At 35.9% G+C, this 13,641-nt stretch overlaps 1 protein-coding gene across 1 annotated transcript in view; it reads left to right on the top strand.

The window, feature by feature from the left end:
- Positions 1-13,641, top strand: part of FBN2 (fibrillin 2) — a 231,314-nt gene that overhangs the window by 124,739 nt on the left and 92,934 nt on the right. The window contains exons 10-15 of the mRNA XM_030869739.2: positions 500-733; positions 1,656-1,793; positions 5,618-5,737; positions 7,376-7,501; positions 8,337-8,459; positions 10,114-10,236. Of these exons, the coding sequence (XP_030725599.1) occupies positions 500-733; positions 1,656-1,793; positions 5,618-5,737; positions 7,376-7,501; positions 8,337-8,459; positions 10,114-10,236 (864 nt within the window). The remainder of the gene's footprint in view (positions 1-499; positions 734-1,655; positions 1,794-5,617; positions 5,738-7,375; positions 7,502-8,336; positions 8,460-10,113; positions 10,237-13,641) is intronic.

The following is a 13,641-nucleotide window of genomic DNA, read 5'->3' as shown; positions in this document are numbered from 1 at the left end:
TTAAAAGTTTACTAAATACTGTCTTCTGTTAAAAATCCACATTAGAAAAAAATTATTCTGAAGCCATATTAATCCCTTAAAGAGAAGAGAAGAGGTAGGAAAAATGTGTAGGTACAATACTGATGGAGATTTAAGTAAAACCAAACATACAGAATGAATTACGTAAAGGTTTAATTTTCATCCATTCAAGTAAATTTCTTGCATTTACAGTTATATCTGGAATTTTATGAGTTGCACTTAGGGACATAAAATCAAAATGTGTAGATAATTGTTTGGTTATGCAACTCAGTTAAAATATGGTATACATATTTTAATTTTTTCTGAAACATCTGTATCTTTTTCTGCCACTGCTAGCATTGAAAATGTTTATTAAGATAATAACTTACTTATTCATATCATCAAGTGAGGATAACCTAAAATGATTATTACAGTACACAAATTGCCTTTATTATGCAGAAATCCATTCATTTGTGGTTAACTGAACTTTCTTCTCTTTTAGAGGAATATCGCAGACTTTGCATGGATGGACTTCCAATAGGAGGGATTCCAGGGAGTGCTGGTTCCAGACCTGGAGGCACTGGGGGGAGTGGCTTTGCTCCAAGTGGCAATGGCAATGGCTATGGCCCAGGAGGGACAGGCTTCATTCCCATTCCTGGAAGCAATGGCTTTTCTCCTGGTGTTGGGGGAGCCGGTGTAGGGGCCGGGGGACAGGGGCCCATCATCACTGGACTAAGTGAGTGTTCACTTTGTGCATAGACTCTTTGGTTTTCCACCTTAAATAATTTTATAATATCTAACTTTTTTGCCAAAGTATGTTTGTGTCTGTGTGTGTGTGCAGAAACTTATTTCAAGGTCTAAAACATAATATAGTAAAACAGAATCTTAGGAAAGTATTATTTTTATGCTCCATAAACTTTCTAAATTGGAGAAAAGAATGAGTGACCCACGTTCTCTTTGAAAATAGAGATGAGAGCGTGGTAATATTCCAAGTCCAGATGACACCATTAAAGATCACGTTTTTCGGTTCCAGTGTATTTCATTTGGCTGCTTGCAGCTGCCCTGATCATACAACCTTTGAATTGTTTTCCAGAACCATTTCTCAACTGAGATAGACTGAATAAATCTTGCTCTGTGCCTATACAAATATTATAATGAAATATCTTTCTTTTCTTCGCCCTTTTTTGTTGAATAACTTAAGAAATTGAGAACTGCCAGAATTGGCATTGATGTGCTTGACATTTCAGTTCATTCTTTTTAAAATAACTGCTCTTGCTAATAATATTTAATGATGTCCTACAGTGTTATGTTTATTCTTTTTGGCATATTGCCTATTTACTATATCTGAATATTCAACTACAAAAAAAAAGAAATGGAAAGCATTCAAATGTACAGTAGAACATTCCTGAAATTTTAAAAAGACACCGTTATGGGCAAAGTTTCCAGATGTATATTAACAAGTGCAAGTTACAACCATGTGTCTCAAGAATAGTTTTTAGATTCTCAACGTTAAAGTTTTAATAAAATATAGGATAATGTGGGCTTTTGATATGTACACCTAAATAATATACTATTAAATATCCTCTTAAAAATCGACTTTAAGAAAAGCAATCCATGTTGGAATGATGAAATATCATTTGTGTTCTAATTTTCCCTAGCTATTCTGAACCAGACAATAGATATATGTAAGCACCATACTAATCTCTGTTTAAATGGACGCTGCATACCTACTGTTTCTAGCTACCGATGTGAATGCAACATGGGTTACAAGCAGGATGCAAATGGGGATTGCATAGGTAAGCTCATGCTTCTTTAATTCTTGGTTTTCTAATAGCTTTTAGACTACAGGAACAAGTTGAGCTGAATATGATTTTTAAAAAGTCTTTTGAAGTAAAGCTAATTTCCAAACGGGCTCTCCTCTGTGCATGCTCTTCCATGTGCTCCCTTAACCTACTGCTGAGCTGGACCACTTCAAGACTCCCCTTCCCTTTCTGGTCCTAAATGTTGTGATTTCTGTCTCTGCTTCCCCCTTTCCTTCCTTGTTAGCCGAACAACACTGGATATACGGTGGCATCATTAACATGCAAGAGAAGGTGGAGATTGGGAGGAAGCGGTTGATGAGTCTCTTTTTGAGCATGTTGAGTTTTAGGTGTCTCTGGTACTTAATTATAGAGGTCTCAAGCTAAGAGGAGTGTTCAGGACTAGAGTTAGAGATTTAGTAGTCAGTAACATAGAGGTGTTTATTAGAACCATGAGGGTGAATATTGTCAGCCAGGCTGAACAACAGGAAGAGTAAAAAGATAACAGGAGTAGTGCAGCTGGAAACCTGTGTACCAGCAACATTAGTAATGTTGGAGAGCTGGCAAAATAATCTGAAAATACATGGCACTGAAGCCTTGAAACGGTATGCTTTCAAGAGAAAAGGAGTGTCAAGTGTTAAGTGCAGCAAAAAAATCAAATACAGTGAGGACAAAACCACTATTGTATTTGGCAATGAAGAGAGTTTTGATGATCTTTTAAGGGTAGTTTTAGGACCATGGGGATTGAACCATTTTGAGGTTATTCTTTTATTTATTCATCTTATTAGCAAATAATCATGTATGTGTTTTGTAATTAGCATAACCCTAAATACCAGATTTGGGTTCAGGTCTTCTGTTATAAAATATAGATGAGAGGCCAGGAACAGAGACAGGTAGTATCACAATTTTCCCAAGTAAAATTGAAAACATCTAAGTGCACTATGACTATGAAAAAAATGTAAGCCAAATATGGTGCTTTGGAAAAATCAATCATTCTAAACTGTGTACAGAGACACAAGATCAGAATGATTAAATAAAGCTTAGCCCAGGGTCCCTATATACAGGTGCACAGGTTTTGCACCGCCCAACTGTAGAGGGTACCATTCACATAATCTAAGTAAATAGCACACCCCAGGGTTGTGCAGGGTATAACCATATGCATCAGTCCTGCCTTAGCACATACTACTTGGTGCTTGTTTAAGTGATAGACCACGTGGTTATTTTTGGAACACCAGGACATACTGATATATTTATTCTACTTATATGACTTAAGAATGATTTTACTGCCAGAAAATATGATTATAAGTATACAACATACAAAACATTCCCTCTTGCACATACATAAGCAGTTACAATCTATCAAACTGAAATTTGATTGACTATTTTTGTTTTGCTATTAATATTTGCTCTTCATGTATCACTGCATGATTCATCAACCAACAAATAAAAATAGGCCATAAGCTTAATATTTTCTGTAAAAATTAGCCAAAGACCTCCATTTAGTTCATGTTAGCACCCAGGTGAGTTTTTAACTCAAATCATTCTATTTTGGAATAGTAAGAAATAATTTGTTTCTGTTGAGCAAAGGTAATCTTACAGCCCTTGAAAATTAAAAGTGTTTTCTAAGTTGGAATATAAAGTACTTTTCAAGGGTAGACATTTCTTACCACAGTAGTATCTGAGAATTTAACCATTTTGATAATCAGTGTTTCTCAATTACTTCATTTATTTTAGGAGTTTAAAATCCTTATGAATTTTGCTTAAAAATATTCAGTCCTCAGTGAAAACAGAGGAAGGAATCAAAGTGTACAGACTGTAATATTTAAATTCTGTTCATCTATACAAGGCAAAACAAAGGTGATCATTTGGAGGTAATAGGCATTGAGACTCAGAGTAAAGGAAAAGCATGAAATATACATTTCAGAATGTGGCAGTGGTCTTTTGTGATTAGCCTAAAACTTAAAATCTTAAAATAATCCTGGGAAACAAAACAAACAAAAAAACAAATGGGATTTTAAAATCATATGGAATTGTGAAGTCACTAATAGTTTTTGGTGACTGTTTGTACTTCCGAAGAAGAAATAAATAAGTGAACTACTATATCTTCTCCGTGTGCTGTAACCTTGGTGAGGTCCCTAAGGGGCTAAGGAAACAGAAATGAATCAGGGCTGTAAATGGCAAAATAACTGGCAGAACTGTCATAGCAATGCGGGACCTTGGGAACAGGTTCTCAAGGGGAGGAAAAGGACCCTGCTTCCCAGAAGGTTTACCTAAAAAGAGGGGGTTGGGTGCATGGTCTCTCATGTTCTTCACTAGAACAGAGCTTTACAATGATGCTTCTAGAATGATACATCTATGACACCTTTCTAATCGTTGCATTTCGATGTTGGGTACACAGAGAATTTAAGGGATCTTCAGCATTGCCTAGTGAAGGTAATGTTGCCAGTTGGACAGACCATTAGTTATGCTTGATATGCTTGTTAATGCTCTAAGCTCTGTCTTTTCTCATATTGCTTCATTCCTTTGGCTCAGTGAATTGATTTTATCAACCAAAAGCGTAAATGTGAGTCTTAATGGGCTGAAGGCATCTTTGGATGAATTGAAAAAGTATTTAATCCTGTTTTCCTTTGTCGTTTTTATTTGCTATGAGATTCTTTTTTTTCCTCCTTTACCAGAGAGGGTTTAATTGCATTCAGTCTGAGTGTATATATCAGTGAAGCTGGTGAGTTTGGTAGAGTACAGTTCCTCTTTTAAGAACATCTGTGAAAGGAGTAATCTGTCTATTAAAATGGTAAACCTGTGAATTGACTTTATTGTTGTATTCTCCAATTTAGCTGAAATTGTATATGTTAATGGCTTCTCATGTATATGAAATGGCAAGTCACTATGCCTAACCAGTCAGCCAGGTTTTTAATTCTCCAGCATTCAAAATAATATTTAGTGGGCATTGCTGAAAGAAGATGAATTAAACTTTTTCTAACACTGGCAAACTTGATTTCTCTGGGATTTGACTAATCTTCACTGTCTAGTCAGTTGTTTGGTTGTGCAGTCCTTGAATTCTGTGATGGGTTTGCATTTAATCAAGGCTTAGAGAACCTGAAGGAAAGCAGTGATGTTTCTCACACTTGGGACCAGAACTAGTATTTGCATAAAACTTGGTTTCATACAAAAAAAAAAATCCCTGTGCCAATTTTAAGATCCTAAAGAAACCAGAAGCTACTGAATGTAATAGACTTTGTTTTACTTAATTTCCATTTTTTTACCCCATCCTTTGTTTTTTACTTCAAAATATTATCCAAGCCTTGATGCATAGTTACATATATATAGTTGAGTTCACAAAAAAGTTAACAAAAATTCCATAATTTGTCTCTTTTTTAAAACTAGTAGAAGTGTCAACATGTAATATAAATATATATCTTTAAAAATCTTTAATTATCTTCTAACTCTGTACTAAGCTTTAAAGAGGCTATTAACTTGCCCAGATTACTTAGATAATAAGCATTTTCTAGCGTATTGGAACTCGTGGCTGTATCTTTCCCAAGTCCATGGTTTTAATCATTGTGCATTACTCAAATTGAAAAGTTGTTATTTCTTGATTAAAGCAAATTCCCTTGTACTCTCCAATAGGTGTTATTTTTGTAAATCTCCAGACTGGCCTCTGTAGTTGAAGAAAGGAATTTTTATTCATTTATAAATACTCTGATATTTAGACTATTACCACTGACTGGCCTTCTCTCAAATTTGGGAGGCCTAAATGTACTTTAAACAAACATTTCTAGAAATGGAGTGAAGTCTATAATGGTTTCTTTTGCTACTCACAGATGTTGATGAATGCACATCGAATCCCTGCACTAATGGAGATTGTGTTAACACACCTGGATCCTATTATTGTAAATGTCATGCTGGATTCCAGAGGACTCCCACCAAGCAAGCATGCATTGGTAAGGCAGTTTGCTTTCACATATGATGATGTTCCATGAAATATAGTGACCCAGGCTGTTGGGGTTAAAAGTGAATATTAAAATAAGACATGGAATGAAATAAATGCTGTTACATTATTACAGATTTACTTTATGCTACCCTCAAAGTGCTCTCTTCAAACATAAACACTTTTTGCATGTGTAACACAGGCAATGTGGTATCTGGCTTCACAAAAAAAATTCGGTTTCTCTTCCTTCCCTAGATCACAGCTTCCTTTCTCCAAGTAACATCAGTAGCATTACTGCTCTCTGATTAACGGAGCTTACGATTTATTGTCGTTTTCAACTTCTGTTTCTTTGAACCTCACACATAGTCGGACACCAAATCTAACCTGCTCTTTATTCACAGTTTCCTTGCTATGCCCACCATCCTCGTCCAAACCTCTCCCTCACTACTGATTCATCCCAGAATTCTTTTAGCAGATGACTCTCCTTGTCTTCTTTTTCATTTCCTATTCATCCCCTGGCAGTTACTTGAATCACTTTATTCCAGCAATTTTTTTTTTTTTAAACTGCAGGTCTTGGTGCCTTGTTCTTATTAATTAATTTATTTATTTTTGCTGTGTTGGGTCTTCGTTTCTGTGCGAGGGCTTTCTCTAGTTGTGGCAAACGGGGGCCACTCTTCATCGCGGTGCACGGGCCTCTCACTATCGTGGCCTCTCTTGTTGCGGAGCACAGGCTCCAGACGCGCAGGCTCAGTAGTTGTGGCTCACGGGCCCAGTTGCTCCACAGCACGTGGGATCCTCCCAGACCAGGGCTCGAACCCGTGTCCCCTGCATTAGCAGGCAGACTCTCAACCACTGCGCCATGAGGGAAGCCCTATTCCAGCAATTTTTGTCATGTAGCTCTTAATCCAGATATTCTGCAGTTAGTTCACTCTTACTCCTTGCTGACTTTTGTAAAAATTAATTTTTATTGGAGTATAGTTGATTTACAATGCTATGTTAGTTTCTGCTGTACAGCAAAGTGAATTAGTTATATATATACATATATCCACTCTTTTTTTAGATTCTTTTCCCATATAGGTCATTACACATTATTGAGTAGAATTCCCTGTGCTATACAGTAGGTTCTTACTACTTACCTATTTTATATATAGTAGTGTATATATGTCAATCCCAGTCTCCCAATTTATCCCTCCCCCTGCTTTCCCCCTTGGAACCATCAGTTTGTTTTCTACACCTGTGACTCTGTTTCTGTTTTGTAAATAAGTTCATTTGTGCCATATATTTTTTTGGAACCCACATATAAGTGATATCACTTGCTCTGACTTTTAGGTCTTCAACCACTATGTCAGAAGCAACTGCACCGGTAATTCCAGCTGCACTGTCCACCCTCTCCTACATTCACTGCACATCCATTTCATTTTTCTCTTTCTTTCCCTCTTCAGCTATTATAAGTGAGGGCTATAAAATTGCATAAACCTACGTATCCAAGAAAAAAGCTGGTGAGAAATGAAAATTTTGCTGAAGAAGCAACATGATCTTGAATATTACATGTAAAAATAAACTAGATATTTAAAATTACATTTATTGTTTTATTGTCTTTATCTATAATTATTTTAAAAGACTAATATTTGGCTATTGTTAATTTTCCCAGACATTGATGAATGCATCCAGAATGGGGTTCTTTGTAAGAATGGTCGATGTGTGAACACAGATGGAAGTTTCCAGTGCATTTGCAATGCTGGCTTTGAATTAACTACAGATGGAAAAAACTGTGTTGGTATGGAAATTGCCTGCTCCCTTGCAAAATATTTTTTAAAGGATATACATTTTTATTTATATATTCTATTTTCATGAAAGCTCACACAACACATATGTGAGAGTTGTTCAGATGACTTAGGTAAAATATAAATACATTTAACATAAGACTATTAAAGTGAAGGGACAGGTTTTTGGGAAATGTCATAACAAATGAATAATTTACTACTTCTGGAAATTTTCTGTGTGACATATGTTTAATTGTAAGTAGCAGTTGTTCTTTGTAATTATTAGCACCTACTGTATTTTGAATGTCGGGGTTATAACACTGACAAAATAGAAAAGGCCCACCTCCAATCTGGGGAAGCATAAAAATGTTTGACATATGTGATAATCAAACCTCTAAATTTTGGTCCTGGTGATGTCTAACAGTGTAGTAAATATCAGTACTCCACAGAAATATTCTATTTGCACAGCAACATGTATTTCACCAACTAATGAAAGTCCAGATCATTTCACTTGCAGTGAGGTTGTCATTGCTTTATTCTCTCATACAATATAAACATCCCCTGAAATCATATTAACTTTTTTGGTAATCAAAATAAAACACTACTCATGTGGTTTTAATAGAAACTAAGCACAAAGGTTCCTTAATTCTTTTTCTTTATGTCCCTTACACTAAAGGTCCTTCATGTTTTCTACACTATTTGCCCTCAGTCAGTTGGCATTCATAAGAAAAAAAATCCATGACCACATGGCTCATTTATGCAGTAGAATATGACTAGTGATTGTTTGTAGAAAGAGGGGGAACTGGTTTCCTCAAGGCCAGTGGTGTAAGTCACATTCTCCTTCTGCAGATCATGATGAATGTACAACTACCAACATGTGTTTGAATGGGATGTGTATTAATGAAGATGGCAGCTTCAAGTGCATCTGCAAACCAGGATTTGTCTTGGCTCCAAATGGGCGTTACTGCACTGGTATGTATGGCTTTGAGATAGGAAAGTAACCATAGTTGAAACCATCTTTTTTATTTGAATCAATCATGCAAGAATTACTTCAGTTTCTTTATGTGGATTTTGTATTATTCACATCTCTTGCTAATTCAGTACGGCAGGTGTCTGAAGTTTCCTAGAAAAACATACATTGTGGTTTATGGAACACTAATATCTTTACAAAAATAATAATGGCATAGGAAGAATTAAGGGAATGACAGATTGGTTCTAGCAAGTCTGGAAAAGACGATATAGAAATAATTTCTGTCTACTCTTTGCCTCAATAAAAAAGAGGAAGAAAAAAATCTTGTGTTCGCAGAACTAGATTTTCCACTGTCATTCATTACTGGTTTTGCATTATATCTTTTCCATAAGCTAATCCACGGATCATTTGTTACTATATCATTACCTAAAAATCTTACATCGATTTCATGTAGAAGTAATTTGAATATTCCTAGCAATTGTTTTGTTTATAAAACCCTTTTGAAGGCCAAGCTCTAGCGATAACTTTAGGAAGCAAAATATATGACTCTTGCAAATAAATAAGACTGTATTATGTTTATACTCACAATTGGAATTTAGTAAGATGGAACAAATTTTGCAGTTTTTACTTAAAAGCAAGTTATTTACAGTTTTCTTCTTTTAGACAAAATTAACTCCATGGATGCTTTCTGTCTTCAATTATACAAACTTATCTGAATACCAAATAATACTCATAACCAATCCCTGTAATTTCAATGAAATTCTGGAGACAGTAGAGAGTGAAAAATCAAGACTCATTCTTGTATTTCTGAATAAAAGTAGTTTCTTGACTATTCAGGAAAGGGGAATTCAGTATTAAATAGAAATATTGTAGCTTTGCTGATTGATCTCATGCATGGGATGTCATCTCAAGGTGAGCTGACTTGGATTAATCACAGGGTATGAGATTAGCATTCTGTTTCAGTGTGTAGCATGACATTACAGCATGTAACATTTTAGCAGTTCTTAAGAAACTTAAGTACTCATATAAAGATCACCTAAATCTCACCAGTTCCTGCTTTATTGAACTTTCTATTAATTTTTTAATTACCAATGCTGTAATCCATAAATTTTGAAATGCTCATGATTTGGCAGCCCCGTGTTTGGAAGGCTGTTTCCCTTTTGGGGGGAAACCATTTAATGGTGGGTTACAGTTCATAAATTCAAGCAATTGAATTGAAAATTACAAGGGAGACCCCAAATTATTTTGTTATTATGAACTAATTGAATTAAAACAGCATCTTAGTTAGAATTTTATGTGTGTGTAACTAAAAGTTAAATACAAACACTGACCTCAGTTTGAAGAATTTGTTTCACTTAACTAATTTGAGTTAAATATCTTTAATATTAAGCTGAATTGCCAAATAAATAATGAAAAATGAATTTGTGAGACTCTTCTAAGTGGTAAAATGAGGCAACTTTCACTCAGTCTTTCTGAAAAATACGTTTGAAAGAATTGCATTTGTGTATAAGATTTATTGTCACATCTGTGTGTTCTTCCACAAATTATAAAATTGAAAACAAAGTGTTGATAATGTAGAGTGGTGGCAACAGGTGAACTCTGTAGGAAAGTTAAATTTACCCAGTAATGGCCCGGCTTGTGTTTCCTTCTGGGCAGATATTGATGAGTGCCAGACCCCAGGAATCTGCATGAATGGGCATTGCATCAACAATGAAGGGTCGTTCCGCTGTGACTGTCCCCCAGGCCTGGCTGTGGGTGTGGATGGACGCGTGTGTGTTGGTAAGTGAAACATTCTGTAATGGCCCCACTGACCAAATGATCTTTGAAAAAGGGATAAAGATATATCCATACAATGGAATCATATTCAGCCATAAAAACGAATGAAGTAGTGACACATACGAAAGCATGGATGAACTTGAAAACATTACGCTAAGTGAAAGAAGCCACACATAAAAGACCACATAGTATACGAGTCCAAATGAAATGTTCATGAAGGTCAAATCTGTGGCGACAGAGCAGATTAGTGGTTGCTTAGAGCAGGAGAGGATGAGGGTGGTGGGAGAAGGGGGTGATCACCAAAGGCATTTCTGAGGTGGTGAGATGTTCTGAAATCAGCTAGGATGATGATCAACTCTGTGAATATGCTAAAAACTATTGAATTGTACACTTTAAATATGTGAATTCTTTGTATGTGAATTATATATTAATAAAGTGGTTTAAAAGAAATGGACAAGGAGCCCGGCTAGCTCCCTTCAGAAGCCTCTGATGAGATGCAAGTCATAAATGCTGGAGAAGGTAAAAAAAAATTGTCCTTTACCAGCATTCTTCATAGTGTTAGATAACCACATCTCTAAATACAATGGATTTATATTTTATAATTAATAACAAATAAGACTTGAAATGGGTACTGTAGTTGTATCTAAATAAATTCTTGTTTTTATCCCAAGAAAATCTATTTATTTATTTTTCCATTTGAGTTTTAAAAATTTTTTTAAATTTTATTTTTATACAATTTTAAAGATTACTTTCCATTTACAGTTATTACAAAATATTGGCTATATTCCCCATGTTGTACAATATATCCTTGAGCCTATCTTATACCCAATAGTTTGTAGCTCCCACTCCTCTACCCCTATATTGCCCGCTCCCCCGCCCCGCCCCCGGTAACCACTAGTTTGTTCTCTGTATCTGTGAGTCTGCTTTTTTTCCCGAACAAAATTTTAAATGTAAATAATTTATACAATAGAACTTCGACGTACATCAAAAGCTAGAAATGTTTCTAAATAGTTATTCTTCATCACTGTGTATGTAACTAATGATAGAAACCTGGGAAGAGTATGAGAGAGAATGTATATTTTATTTGAAACCATTCAGAATTCCTCTTGGATACTTTTGAGTTACCAGGCATCAGCTTTAAAGAGGCAGGCAAGATGAAAATGTCATTGGCATTTCGAAACCCACCCAACGTGTCCTAACGATAGCAAGAGCAGAGTGAGTCTGTTGTAAAAATACATTGAATGCCGTATTCTCTCCAAAGCACTTTCATGAAACTTCTAGGGTGAATTAGCCATTGTGCACCATCTGTTTTCAGGTCACATAGTAAAAGGCAGACATACTCACTGGTTTAAAAGTATATTTGAGAGAAATGAAAGTCTTTCTCAGACATAGTTGGTTTTACTTTATTCTTACCTATGGGAATCAAAACATTTGGATTCTGAAGGTTAAAAAAAAAAGAGGCAACAGCAGATGGAAATAATCTGACCACTTAAAGTTTCACCCACTCTATCCAATCTAGGATTTATTTCAGCTTACAAGATTGTCAGCACTTCGTTCAGGGCTATTTCAAATACAGTAACTAGAAGAATGTAGCTCCTTGCTGCTTAGAGAGCTAAAATATTTTCAGTTGCTTTTTTCCTTTATCTAAATGCTTTTGCTGAAACCTATGGTGAGTACAAAACCAGTTTTAGAGGGAGAAATAATTTTTCTTTTAAGCAACCGACATATGAGTAGTTGTTAGGAATTCAGTGTTCAAACACAAATATTCCTTCTCTTGTCCACATACAGAAAAGGCATTAGAAATTTTTGGGAAACGCTCTCCAGTTTTTCACAATTGTGGTTACTTAAACTTTTTAAAATAAAAACACTATTTGTTCTGTGTGTAAAATTATATATTACTGTTCCCTTAACATGCTAGATATTTTTTCTTCATGTCTTCTGCCTTTTGAAATGCTTTCAGTTGCATTGATTGTTGAGGTTAGAAATGAATCATTGCTATGAATTATTATTAGAGTTAGCACTTTAATTCTAGATTTTGTTTGTTCATTTTTGTTTCCCTAGAGAGTGCGATGGGGGTTTTTATTTTCAGAAAATTAAATTACTATTGTAACTAGTATGTTGAACAAGCATGACTCACAGGCAGGATATGAACAAAAGGCAACTGTATTTTGTTTTTTTCAATCCTTTAAAAATATATTTTTAATTATTCAATGGGAGCAGTTTATCCAATAAGTAAGGAAGAAAACTCAGGCAGCCCCTTACTTTACTATTTTTAGATAGCAAAAATTTATATGACTACTTTAGGTAATGAAAATAATCTGAATGTAGCAATTAGAATGTCCAGCATCATATAATAGTTAATATTCGAACTTGATTTGAAGTTACGACTTCCCTCCCAAGCTCAGACCTTCGTGAGGAAGACATTTCTGACTCCACAGGCTCAAGTGCAGGAGGAAAGGTGAGAAGGCAGAAGCAGTGACAGTGTCCTAGGGTGGCTTCAAGACTTCTGGGCTTCACACAAGTTTAAAGCCAATTTCTTCCTCGTGGGTGATTTCATGATTATGTCAGGGGCGTTGGCCTGCCCTTCCCGAGATGCAGACACTGCATTTTTCTCCTGGTGGCCACTCCTGGCTCAACGTCTTGTCTTTCTGCAGTCCACTTCAGACAGAGATCTAATGGTGTCTCATCACCCTCCACGTAGTCGTTTTAGGAACCTCACTTAGTGTGGCCCATGTCTCATCCATAGGACGTGCCACCCTTTGCCCTCTGAACCGAGTGAACAGAGGTTCTACAGTGGGAATAGCAGCCACTCTCCTCTGTGTGCTACGTGTCCCTGACAGAGTTGGGTGCAAAGCTCTTCAAGTTGCTCCCTGCGAAGCTCTGCTCTCTTGACCAGGGGTGAGGATGGAAGCATGCCCAACTTGTAATCTGGCTCTTCCAAAAAAATCCTCCTCAAAAACTCTTCTCTTAATTGCTATTCTCTAAATTGTATCCTCGGTATTGGGAGGGGTTTAAGGACCTGGCAACCAATTTTCCATCTCTACTTCCTTCAGGATGGAGTCTCAAAATTCACCTTGTTATATGATATTTAGCACCATGGGATTTCAGCTTAAAGTTCCTTTTTAGCATCCTGTTACGTTAGTATTTCAATATCTTCATGAACGCTGTTTGACAGTTCTGTCAGGTAAAAGGTTAATTTTTTTCTTTACCCTAGTTCTGCTATTTACTAGCTGTGAGGCCTTAGGCAAGACACATTACCTCTCTGTGCCTCCTTTGCTCACTAGTTGTTTTTGAAGATTAAATATGTTAACATTAGACATATTTGTGTAAACTTGAATGATGTCTGGCACATAAAACATGCCCAATAAGTTAACTACTACAATTATTACTGTTTTGTTAAATCGGAAT

This window comes from Globicephala melas, chromosome 3, assembly GCF_963455315.2.
Source record: "Globicephala melas chromosome 3, mGloMel1.2, whole genome shotgun sequence".
In the NCBI taxonomy this organism is placed as follows: domain Eukaryota; kingdom Metazoa; phylum Chordata; class Mammalia; order Artiodactyla; family Delphinidae; genus Globicephala; species Globicephala melas.
This window is presented reverse-complemented; position numbering and strand designations above follow the sequence as displayed.